Below are 12782 nucleotides of genomic sequence, written 5' to 3'. Positions count from 1 at the left end.
GCATTTTCTTCAGGAATTTCTTCAATTTCTCACTTATCTTGTTTCTGAAAAATCTCCACATGGTTTCCGTTAGAAATTGCTCAGGGATGAGCTGGTAGAGATTTGACTGTTTATTTTAATTAAACATACTCCTCGCCTACGATGTCTTTATTTTAAAAAAAGCGGTTGAAAGCATAAAGACTGTGAATCCGAATAGCATATTAAATATTCCGGGATTTTTTTCAGGATTTTCTTTAGGAATTTCCTCGGGAATTCCTCCATAGGGTCCTGCAAGAATTTCTCCAGGGATTTTTTTTCCAGGAATTTACCCGGGGATTCGTCTAGGGATTACTCTAGATTGTTTCTAGAGTTTCCTTCAGGGATTACTCCAGGAACTTATCCAGGGATATCTCCAAATCATCCTCAGGAAAGAAGTTCTTGGGAGAATTCTTATTCTCTCTGGATGAAATCCCAGGACAACTTCATGTAGAATTTTTTAGAAGATTTTTTGTAGGCCCAAACCTAATCTATGAAGAAACTTCAAAGCAAATCCCTGGAGGTTTATCTGAAAAAAATCTATGAATAATTCATGTAGCGATTTTCCTAAAGGTAGCCCTGTGAGAATTCTTGAACGTAACTCGTCAGGGATGAAGTTAATTCTTTTATAATCCCTAGATGATTTTTTAGTGGAATCTCCCGGAGAATGCCAGGTGGAAATGTCAGTAATAATTCCTAGAAAATTGTCGAAAGAACTACCTGGAGTTATTTTTTTGAAAAATATCTGAAGTAATCCTTGAAGAAATTGTCGTAGCGTAGCCTGGAGAAAGGCTTGAAGACATCTCTGCAAAAATCCCGGAAGAGATATTCTTCCTTGGCGTAGTCTCTGGAAGATTTGTTAGAGGAATATCAAGAGAAATCGCTTGAAGATTATTTGCAGGAATCTCTGGAGGAGTCCTTGGAGAAATCATTGCAAGAATTCCGGCAGAAACTTCTTCAGAAACTCTTGGCGAAATTGCTAGAGTAACACCTTTAGAAATATTCCTACAAACATTCTTAGAGTAATCCTTGAAGGGATCCCTAGAGAAACTCCTGGCAAATTTCTTGAACGAATTTCTAGGGCCCTATCGGAACTAGACTAGAAATCTGGTAGCGAATAATAGTTCTTCCTGTAGGAACCTTCGTCAAACCCGCAAGTGGAATCCCTGGAGAAATCACTATATGGATTACGGTACAGATTACCTTTTAGGAATTTCTTGAAAAATACCAGTAACTTAGACAAAACATGCAATCCAAGCTTGGTATCTTCTGAGTTATGACAGTGAGAAACATGCATTGATGTTGGTGGTGTAGTGGTATAACATCGCATTTTGAATCCTGAGGTCCTGTGTACGAGTATAGACGTGAGCAATGTTTATTTTTATCGAATCGGAACAGGATACGAATAGGATAGGAATAGGATAGGAATAGGATAGGAATAGAATAGGAATAGGATAGGAATAGGATAGGATAGGAATAGGATAGGAATAGGATAGGAATAGGATAGGAATAGGATAGGAATAGGATAGGAATAGGATAGGAATAGGATAGGAATAGGATAGGAATAGGATAGGAATAGGATAGGAATAGGATAGGAATAGGATAGGAATAGGATAGGAATAGGATAGGAATAGGATAGGAATAGGATAGGAATAGGATAGGAATAGGATAGGAATAGGAATAGGATAGGAATAGGATAGGAATAGGATAGGAATAGGATAGGAATAGGATAGGAATAGGATAGGAATAGGATAGGAATAGGATAGGAATAGGATAGGAATAGGATAGGAATAGGATAGGAATAGGATAGGAATAGGATAGGAATAGGATAGGAATAGGATAGGAATAGGATAGGAATAGGATAGGAATAGGATAGGAATAGGATAGGAATAGGATAGGAATAGGATAGGAATAGGATAGGAATAGGATAGGAATAGGATAGGAATAGGATAGGAATAGGATAGGAATAGGATAGGAATAGGATAGGAATAGGATAGGAATAGGATAGGAATAGGATAGGAATAGGATAGGAATAGGATAGGATAGGAATAGGATAGGAATAGGATAGGAATAGGATAGGAATAGGATAGGAATAGGATAGGAATAGGATAGGAATAGGATAGGAATAGGATAGGAATAGGATAGGAATAGGATAGGAATAGGATAGGAATAGGATAGGAATAGGATAGGAATAGGATAGGAATAGGATAGGAATAGGATAGGAATAGGATAGGAATAGGATAGGAATAGGATAGGAATAGGATAGGAATAGGATAGGAATAGGATAGGAATAGGATAGGAATAGGATAGGAATAGGATAGGAATAGGATAGGAATAGGATAGGAATAGGATAGGAATAGGATAGGAATAGGATAGGAATAGGATAGGAATAGGATAGGAATAGGATAGGAATAGGATAGGAATAGGATAGGAATAGGATAGGAATAGGATAGGAATAGGATAGGAATAGGATAGGAATAGGATAGGAATAGGATAGGAATAGGATAGGAATAGGATAGGAATAGGATAGGAATAGGATAGGAATAGGATAGGAATAGGATAGGAATAGGATAGGAATAGGATAGGAATAGGATAGGAATAGGATAGGAATAGGATAGGAATAGGATAGGAATAGGATAGGAATAGGATAGGAATAGGATAGGAATAGGATAGGAATAGGATAGGAATAGGATAGGAATAGGATAGGAATAGGATAGGAATAGGATAGGAATAGGATAGGAATAGGATAGGAATAGGATAGGATAGGATAGGAATAGGATAGGAATAGGATAGGAATAGGATAGGAATAGGATAGGAATAGGATAGGAATAGGATAGGAATAGGATAGGAATAGGATAGGAATAGGATAGGAATAGGATAGGAATAGGATAGGAATAGGATAGGAATAGGATAGGAATAGGATAGGAATAGGATAGGAATAGGATAGGAATAGGATAGGAATAGGATAGGAATAGGATAGGAATAGGATAGGAATAGGATAGGAATAGGATAGGAATAGGATAGGAATAGGATAGGAATAGGATAGGAATAGGATAGGAATAGGATAGGAATAGGATAGGAATAGGATAGGAATAGGAAAGGAATAGGATAGGAATAGGATAGGAATAGGATATGAATAGGATAGGAATAGGTCATTCTGATTATTCACGCGTTGAAATGATTGCAACAATAAAGTCTGTTCCACTTGGAATTTAGCCGCACAAAATGAGTGATTTCTCCAGGAGGAATATAACGTACAAAAAATTTTAGTACATCATTTTGTAGCATTTTAATCCAGCTTCAATATGGGAAACAATATTCCTTAGCTTTTCAGTTGAGTTTTTGAACTTTTTCCTGAATTCCATCCATGAATTCTTGCACAATATTATGATTGTTCGAATAAATGAATGGTAAAATTCTATTCTAAAACACGTTTCTTTGTAAACTTGTCCATTTTCTTGTTCCAGTGATAAAAACCAATGATGTTCTTCTTACATAACCACAGATATCATGCCAAATCATCAGCTTGCAAGAAAATTTATTAGCAAAAACTTATTTGAGCTAAATCGGTTTATCTGCCTTACGATCTACACGGTAAAATTATTGGTTAGGAATTGAATTTTGGCGATCATTTTTCTTGGCTATGTTGGTTTTTCAACGTAATTGTGCAAAATTCTATCACGTCTTTTGCGTTCCAAGTTCGATAACATTTGCAAATACGCAATAAATTTCATGAAAGTTTTAGCACTGGAAAAAAAACTTCTGGATTAAAAGGCTGTAACAAGTTTCTAGAGGGTGTCATAGTAATTAAAAAGGAACGGCCAAATACTAAGTGGAACATACTTCATTGCCCTCTGCGTTTGTCATGACATTTTTCCCAATCCGCTAAAGTTAGACTAAAGACAAACGATTGTGAGCATGCTTGATTTGTTGTTAGTTCTCCTAACATCTGATAGCATTAGTGTCCCCCAGGTTTGTAGCTTGTTTAGCTGGTTTGTATCATGCACTGATATCCACCCGATATAATAAGAGCTGTAGCAGTAGACGATAAACAGACTCTCATGATGTGTCATGATTGTAACAGAGAGCAATAAGCGAGAGATACTCTCAATTTTCTCAGAATTTAACTTCTTAGCTAGGTGATGTTTATAAAAAAAAACTTTTCTGACTAAGTGCTGCGAATTACTTTACTTACCAGAACGATAACCCTAGGATGAAAAAATATGCTAACTACCTGGCGTTCGGTTGAGTAGATCTTACATCGTAACGTAAACGCAAAGGTAATCTACCTTTATTGTGAGTTAATATACCTTAATGAAGGGTCGACAAAGGATCAATAGGATTAGAAATAGTAGTAACTGACAATTACTGATCAGGTGCATTAACTCTCGCCAGCAGACTGATTGTGTTCGCTCACCACGAAGGTACGATTCTCATCCCATTTTGCTCATAGTGGATATCATGCAGCTCTACTTGAAATAGATCATCTCTGTTATTGATTGCGCTTTCAAAAAGTCGATTCCTTCAAAAACAATCGTGACAGTTTGATTGAAACGAAAACACTAAATCAAACTATGTATACACGATTGCGATTCCTCCATCAACCTCCCAAAGGCTGCTTTCAGCTAATGCAACGAGAAAATCAAACAATTATTACAGTCCACCGGAAATCACTCATCGATAATAAACCACCCCGGAGCGTTAATACTCACAGCCTCTCCACCGCCTTGCGTCCGCCAAACCCTTTGCAAGTTCCATCAACATGCCGAATATGATTGAATCCAATTTCCATCGAGCTCCGACCAACCAGACAGCTCCGGCCATAATCGCCGCCATCATTTAGGGATTTTATGGAACGTTTATCACCACTGCTGCCACGGACCTAGCGCGAGCAGCGTTGAGGACCACAGATCGCTTGCAACCCATAATCCACCACGCTTTTCCGATTCGGAGTTTCCTAATGACTTATATAAATTTTGCTACACTTGTTCCGTTTCGAGTCGAGCGCATTAAATGGAATCAAATACGCTTGAAAAGTAGGTACCGTTTTGATTCATATTACGGACAGCTTCAAATTCCGGACACTCTACTTTGTATGGGAAACATTTCATACGAAATGTTTCAATTTTCGCCGTTCGAAAATTCTCATTTTCAAGGCTCGTTTTAAAAAGCATTTTCTATAGATATCTATGAAAATTTATACTACTCAACTACCTTAGGCGTCTCTCTAGTGGTTTAAAGATTTCATTTGATGATTTGACTTTTCTCTTTATGATTTGTTTGACCTGTCCGGAATTCGAATCGAAGTGTCCGAAATATGAGGCAAAAGTAAGGAAGCGTCCGGAATAAGAATCATGTAAAGCTCACACGTTTCTATTTATTTAAAATTATTCATGTTTCGGAATTGAAATCTTCACTCACCATTCGAAAGTTAAAAGGCTTGAAGTTTCGATAACGAGGAGGAATCATACGGAGTGATTTATTTTATATGCTTTTTTGTGAGTTATTCTTCACTGAGGCCTTAAGTGTCCGTAATATGAATCAAAACGGTACAACAACTTTGGAAGCACTGGCGGTTTCATCGTTTTGTTCCGCTGGGAGTGATTCCAACGAACAAACCCTTCGTCAGATCGGTCGAGTTGTAAATTTATGTTGCATGTTTTGAGTTACATTTAATGGTGACTATAAGTGTGTCTTTCTATCTTCCAACCTGTTGGAGCTAGATGGTCTACAGATTGGGTGCAATTGAACCAATGGAATTGGTACATGCTTAGAAATGTAAATTTTCAAACGCAAATTCTTAAATTGAGCAAACTTTGGTAACTATTTTTTTTTTCAAACTATCTGAAATAAATCTTTGGAAGATCTTCTAGAGTAAAACTGGAGAGTTTGGTTCGAGGATCAATGAAAAAAAAAACATCTGGAAGAAATTCTAGTTTCCCAACCAAAAAACATCTTACAAACCGTGTCATGCTTTACTAGGCTTGAGAATACCATGAACAACTTTAGCACTCTCCAAAAGAATAAGTACGATGTTGGTCAAGTTTGTATGTGTATTGAGCAGATGATAAATAGTTTAATTTATTTTTCAAGATTCCTGCTGATCTTTTTTTGTATATTAAATCATGGGTAGGACAATCCTTTGACTGTCCTACCCAGGTGTTTTTGTGCGTGGTACAGTCCTACCTTTCCTACCCACTTTCCGCGCCACTGTCGTAATGAATACCTGCCACACGATATTCACATGCAAAATGGTCAATTGACATTGAAAGCTCTCAGTTAATAACTGTGTAAGTACTCATAAGAACACTTTGCTGAGAATTAGGCTCTGTCCCACTTGGGACGTAACACCAGAAAGAATACCAGATCTCTCATATCAATTCAAAATTCCTTACAGAAATCCATTGGCGTAGCTAGCCTAGGGGGGGGGGGTCTAGCAAATACTTGTTTTTCAAAAGTACTGTCAACAGCAATAAGTAGAATTTTCACAAATTTCGTAATTTCAACGGATTTTTATTTATTTATTATTTTGTTTCATTTCAGTGATATTTGTTATTTTCAATTTTCACAACGGAAAAGATTCATTCTTTTTGTAATTCATTCAAGATTTCTAGAAAAAAAACTTACAAGGAATATTCTTTGTGATACTTCCACGAATTTCGCAAGTACTTAAACATGTGCTTTGAAGAGATTTCTCTGAGAATTCCTACGGAGATTTGTGCATGAATTGTTTTCGTAGTTTTCAGTGCTTTCTTAAAGAACTTATTTATTAGTTTTCACTGAGTTTTTCCTGGGATTCCAACGGAAAATCATTTGTTTAGGATTGTTAGAAATTACTTAGAATTTCTCCAAAAAATAGTACAAAAAATCTAGGAGTCTCACCAAAAATGTCTTCAAGATCACTTAGTTAGTAATCTCCCTCAATATTTTTTTATTTTTTCAAAAATGTCAACTCTAACATTCCTAGGAAGTTCCTAGCGGAATACGTTCAACTATTCTTTCACTCTTCCGCGAAAATACTCAAATTAGTTCAGGAATTTCTTAAAGGATCATATTATTGTTTCCCTAAGATTCTTCCGAAAAATTTACCAGAGATTCTTCCAAGTATTTTCCAGAGATTGTTTTCTTTACATTTTCTTTAGAAAATGAGAATTTTCAAAGAAAGTTTTCATCAAAGATAGGTACAGTTCCATCAAGTATTCCTTCGGTCTCTAGAAATAACTCCAATTTTTTTCAAATGGTAATCTCAGGATTCTTCCATAAATAACATTTAAAAATGTATCCGCTATCCATATTATTTTTTTTTTCAGTGATTGCTTTACAAACTCCTCCTACGAATCACTCCAAAAAAAAATAAACATACAAAAAAAATTGAAAGCACTTTTTATTAATAATTGCAGCTTAAAAATAATTCGCGAAAAATTACTAAATTCCTGTCGTAAAATTCAAGTAATATATCGTAGAATTTCTGAAATTTGTTGACAATGAATTTCAGAGAAAAAATGTCCATGCAGGATTTACTACAAAAATTATTGCTCTTTTTTCTTCGTCTTCTATAACAGACAATGATTGGTGTTAAAATGGATGGAATTTCAACTGAAAGTATTTGTTACTAAAATCTTACATAACATTTTGTATGAACTCGACAGTTTCATGATACTATGTTGAACATATTAATGTGGAGCCCATTTTCTTAACTTTAGAAATTCCAATCAAACTTTTTTAAAGGGTGTATTATTAATTATTTTGTAGTAAATTTCTACATTTAACGCGAAAATCTTGCCGGTATTTTTTTAAGAACATTACGAAAGAAATATTGTGGTAAAATTCGTAATGTAAGATTTTAATGAATTTAAATCTTTGGGTAAACTTTGCATTACTTTAAAAATTTGTTGAGGAATTCCTGATGGGCTTTGAGAAATCCAAAACCATACGTATAAGAATTCTGCATTTTTTAAACTATCATAATTTACCTTTTTATAGATTCTTTGAAATGTTGGTTTTTGTAGTGTGGAAAGATTTTTGTACGAAGTTTCTTAAAGCGTCATGGGAAGGAAGGAGAAAAAACAAATTGTTGAAGCAGGTAGAACAATAGATGGGCAATGGTACAATGAAAATTAAATGATTTTTTTAAAGCTACACCTTCAGCGGGATAGCAAAGAATACAAACATACAATTTGTTGATAAAAAATAGGATTTTTGTTTTGCAAATAATAATGTTAAACTTTGACGAACAGCTTTTCTTATGAGTTTTTGGAAAAAACTGTTTAGCTCATCAACCAAAGCATTTTCTAAGATTTTATATTTTATATATCTGGTTTTCTGGAATTCTGCCAAAAAGCCTCCTAAAATTCCGCCCTCGTATCGCTGAAAAATGCAAACCAAAAATATGGATTCTGCCAAAAAATAGTAAAATTATTTCTGAAGAAGTTTTTTAAAGGAAGACCAATACAAATGTCTTTATGAATATCTTAATGAATCCTCACTTCCTTCCCTGTTATTTCGCTACATGGTTCTCTACAGATTTCTTTACCGCTATGCTTATTTTGGAAGCAAAAATTTCCTGGAGTTTTTCAACTAATTTCCTCCGAAGATTCGCAGGCAAGAGACATTCCAAAAACAATTTTCTTTTCAATTCTTGAATAATCCGGGATCTTGAAGCAAAATTGCTAGAAAAGGAAAACATAAGAGAATTTTTGACGCAACTTTTTTTATGTATTTTAGAAATATTTCTCAAGGGCTTTTGATAAACTTCGAGAAAGAATTAGTAATCAATTTTTTGGGAAAACTATTTGAAGGAACAGAAGAATTTCTTATACAACTTTCAGCGAAATATAAATATAAATATTGACAGAATCAATTTTTTTAGAGGAATTCTGAAGATTAGGTAACATATTTTTGGTAAATCCGGGATTATATTCCGGAATCTGTTTTCTAATAAATAGTAGACATAGAACGAATGTCCATTAGGAGGAAATTGCTTTGAAAGTATGAACAAGTCCCACAATATTACTCGACTAATTTTCAAGAGATTTTCAAAATTTCTGAAGCCACTTTTCAATATTTCTTCAAGAATTTCATCATAATAAAATTTCAAAAACAATGTCGAAAACTTTTTTGGAAAATTTTAGAAAACTTGGCCATGCCGAGAATTTAAGAAAGTCAAGCCTTATTTTTCGACAAAAATTCCCGCTATGTCTGAGAAATTCCTTTAGTAATTTTGTATATTTTTTCAATTTTTTTTCGGACATTACCTTGAGCAGGGTATTCCCCAAAAACATGAGAAATTATGATGCAGTGAATATGCTGCTTTATGCTGAAACAGCATTTATTTGGATTATTCAGAAAAAAAAAACGAATTTTGGGAATCCAATTTCCCGGATATTGCCTTTTTTGTACCGCGATATTTTTTGCAACGGAAATGTCGAAAAATTGCGCTTATCGCAAACAACAAGAAGCTATTTCTAACAATTACCCATTCAATCGACGGCCGGACGGTCAAGATTTCGGTTGTCGCGCGATTTACCGAAGTCAGAACCGCCACGCTGATGTTGTATAAGACAAGCGAGGTTTCATCACTATAGAAGTTCAACATAAAAGGGTTCATTCATTTATTTCATAACGCTGAAATTGGTCATTTTTGACACCCATCCACCCTCTTGTAACGCTTTTTATATGAATATTATTCAGTTTTTGCATGTGTCGTAACATCGTTAGGACACCCACCCACCCCCTCCGGCGTTATGATATTTGTAAATGGGCCCAAAATAACATAACTATAGAAGAGATTTTTGTCGATAACAAGAGTCATGTACATTGAATCAGAAGATTTCGCTTCATGTTAAATAGTTTTTGTTAAAATTTTCATTTTTATTATCATCAAAATTTCTGTGGGGGGGGGGGGTCCTGGATGATTCTGGAGTTAGCAACTAACAGTAGCTTTGTAGTAAATGGTACCTTTACCATAGCCAAGATAAGATTGGACAACTGGCTTCTTTTAGTTGTTCTTCTTTTCATCCATGAGCCCAATGAACTAATCTACGATGACGTCACGCTGCAACTTCCAGCGGGAAGAAAACCTTTACTGCGGGCCGTGTTTACAAAAAATGAACGATTTCGTTGTGCATTCATCCACTTCGTGTTCATCCGGTGAACATTCGTTGTCCGGATGTTGGTCCGGATGTCATTTAATGTAAACATTGCCCGCATTTAGAACAGAAAAGAAAAAGAAAGTCGAGGATAAAAGAAGACCGTGGATAAGTCCATTGTAAATTTTCCACCCTTGCGTGTTACGCTAAAACAGTGTTGCCATTTGTATGGACGATGGTACACTATTTCATTCGCACTTTCGGCACTTTCCATAAAAATGATTATCCGGATGTGATTTACTGCTCCGTACACAATAAAAAGGCTTTGCACTTCATTTCTTATACTTTTAAGCTGATTTTACTTCAATATTTACTTTCATTCACATCAGTCGGCTAGTTGGCACGAACTTTTATGAACAACCGCAAAAAATAACAACATAACAAGGTAACCCGGCAACACAGGCAAAACCAAAACAAACGCTTCCGATGGTAATTTTTCAGCCACACACTCGGAGGCATCAAAATCAACCAATCAGCAACTGGATCACAAACTGGATCAAATTCTATACCCAGTTGTCCGATCTTTATCTTAGATTCATAGCAACGCTTTGTTTGTAGTATGTTCGAAAGGTGTAGAAAAAGAAATGAAACAAACGTGTTCCACTCGTGTTCCACATAAAGCGTTTACTACCGTTTACTACTTTTATTGATTGAATAACCAGGCATGAAACGTTGATGTCGAAAAAGGTAAACCGGAATGCCTTTGATGTTTTCGAGTGGAAAGTACTGCGGGCAATAGTAGTTGGGAATCTTCAGAATGGTTTGTGGCGCAGACGTATCGCCCAAGATCGAAAAAAATCTTAGCTCTGCAATACACCCGAGATGGCGTTCCGATTTACAGAATATTAGATAAAGGAAACTGAATTGTTCTTTGTAATAAAAACAAATGTTTTTTTCTAGTCTAGTGCTTCATTTGTCTACCACGTGGAAGAGTGTCAATCACAGATAAGCTTGATAAACTTTCCACAATCCTCTAGTGAAATTTTGACATAATTTGTACATGACCTCACAGACATCAATGTAGAAAATACCTCATGCAACCACTCAGCGAAATGTAAACGAACCACATATGGACGTAATATGCGAACAACCATACCGCACTACGCGCAAAAAGGTAAGCGAAAAAAGTACAATTTCCTACACCGCCAACAGTCACGGAAAACGCTGTTTTCCCCGTAGGGAATTTATGCAAATTTCGGAATTCAAATGAGCATAACAATTTAAAGTATATTAAATATATTGGAGTCGCGGGAGGTTCTCTCCCTTCCAACGGACGTCCTTGCCCTAGGTAGGAAGAGGTGCCAGATAGGGCCAAGCGGAAAATATGGTAATTTTCCGATGATAGCAAGCTTGGTTGGTGGTAGGTGTGGGACTTGGTACTCTGCCACGTTCGTTGGGTGTGATTTTGGTGGCAAAAGTTTGCGGTCCTGTAAATGCTTCCCGACGATGCTGCGGTGGATGAAAATTGGCCGCAGACTGCCGCTGTTGTAGATTGTTGCAGCATAAGTACGAAAATGGAGGTTGCAAAGTTACCATCATATTGTCCAATGATGTAAAAAAGCAAGGTGCACTTTTCCAGCTCAAAACGAAAAAATGACATTTCAGACTGACTATTTTCAATGTTTTTGGAATTTTGTGAAAGTAGTGAATCACAGGGTATGGTTTTAAGAAAATCGACTTCATGCGTAATCTTACATGGATGTAACATGATTTTTCTCTCAGTATATGTTTTTGTAATAGTCAATTTTCTTTGATACTTCCTCGAACACAGTTTTAATCAAATGCAGCGTTCTAGTTATAAAAATTCTATTTTTGAAACGTCCTTCTCGAAACGTATTTTAGAAAATTTAGCATAATTTTGATAGTTCAAAGTTTCATTCAATTCATAAAAGTTTGCGTTTACGCGATTTTTGTTCTAAGCTGGAAATGCTCAGTTGCACTCATGGTTCCTGTTTTCGATTATGACTTGGCCAACCTCTCTGATCCCTTGTAATCTGGAATGTAATTGAGTGATTTCATCACCTTCTGGGTTCCGCAAAGAAAAACCCCTCTTCGCCGAAATCCGACCCATCAGAGCCAAAAGTCTTCAACCCGACACATCAAATGGCAATTGGCTCCCACCCGATTCCAAACCTTTTTCTCCAGAATAGTGATTGACTTCTGGCTGGGAGAACAAATTAAGTTGCACACTCACCGACAACCTGCAGGTAACCCTTCCGTGACCGCATCGGGTCGGTGTTGACCTGGCACATGTACCAACCTCGGTCGCTCTCCTCCACGTCCCGGATGTGCAGATACCAGGACCGGTGATCGTTGTATGTCAGGCTGATCCGAGGGTTCTGTGTTATCACGTTGTGATGAATGGATAATATGGTCTGGGTGTCGACCCGAACCCAGGCGACCTGTAGGAGCGAAACGAGAAGAACAAGGATAAGACTTCTGATTGAATGACATTGTATCGGAAGAGGATTGGATGTTTCGCTGTCTGGGGATATGGGATAACTAGAATACAGGAAATGAGGTATATAAATATTTGTTTGGCTTAATGGATATGAACAGATAATCTTCTGAAATAACCTCGTGCCTGAAGTATGAGAATGTGTCAGTGAATCATCGATT

The 12782-nt window shown here is 36.3% G+C and overlaps 1 protein-coding gene across 1 annotated transcript in view; it reads right to left on the bottom strand.

The window, feature by feature from the left end:
- The window catches only part of LOC5567004 (lachesin), a 224723-nt gene extending 212158 nt beyond the window's left edge, over positions 1–12565 (bottom strand). Inside the window, exon 1 of the mRNA XM_021847812.1 lies at positions 12358–12565. Within this exon, the coding sequence (XP_021703504.1) occupies positions 12358–12415 (58 nt within the window). The 5' untranslated portion in view covers positions 12416–12565. The remainder of the gene's footprint in view (positions 1–12357) is intronic.
- Between the last annotated feature and the right edge of the window lie 217 nt (positions 12566–12782).

This window comes from Aedes aegypti, chromosome 2, assembly GCF_002204515.2.
Source record: "Aedes aegypti strain LVP_AGWG chromosome 2, AaegL5.0 Primary Assembly, whole genome shotgun sequence".
Classification (NCBI taxonomy): domain Eukaryota; kingdom Metazoa; phylum Arthropoda; class Insecta; order Diptera; family Culicidae; genus Aedes; species Aedes aegypti.
Note: the sequence above shows the minus strand (reverse complement) of the source record. Positions and strands in the feature narration are given on the sequence as shown.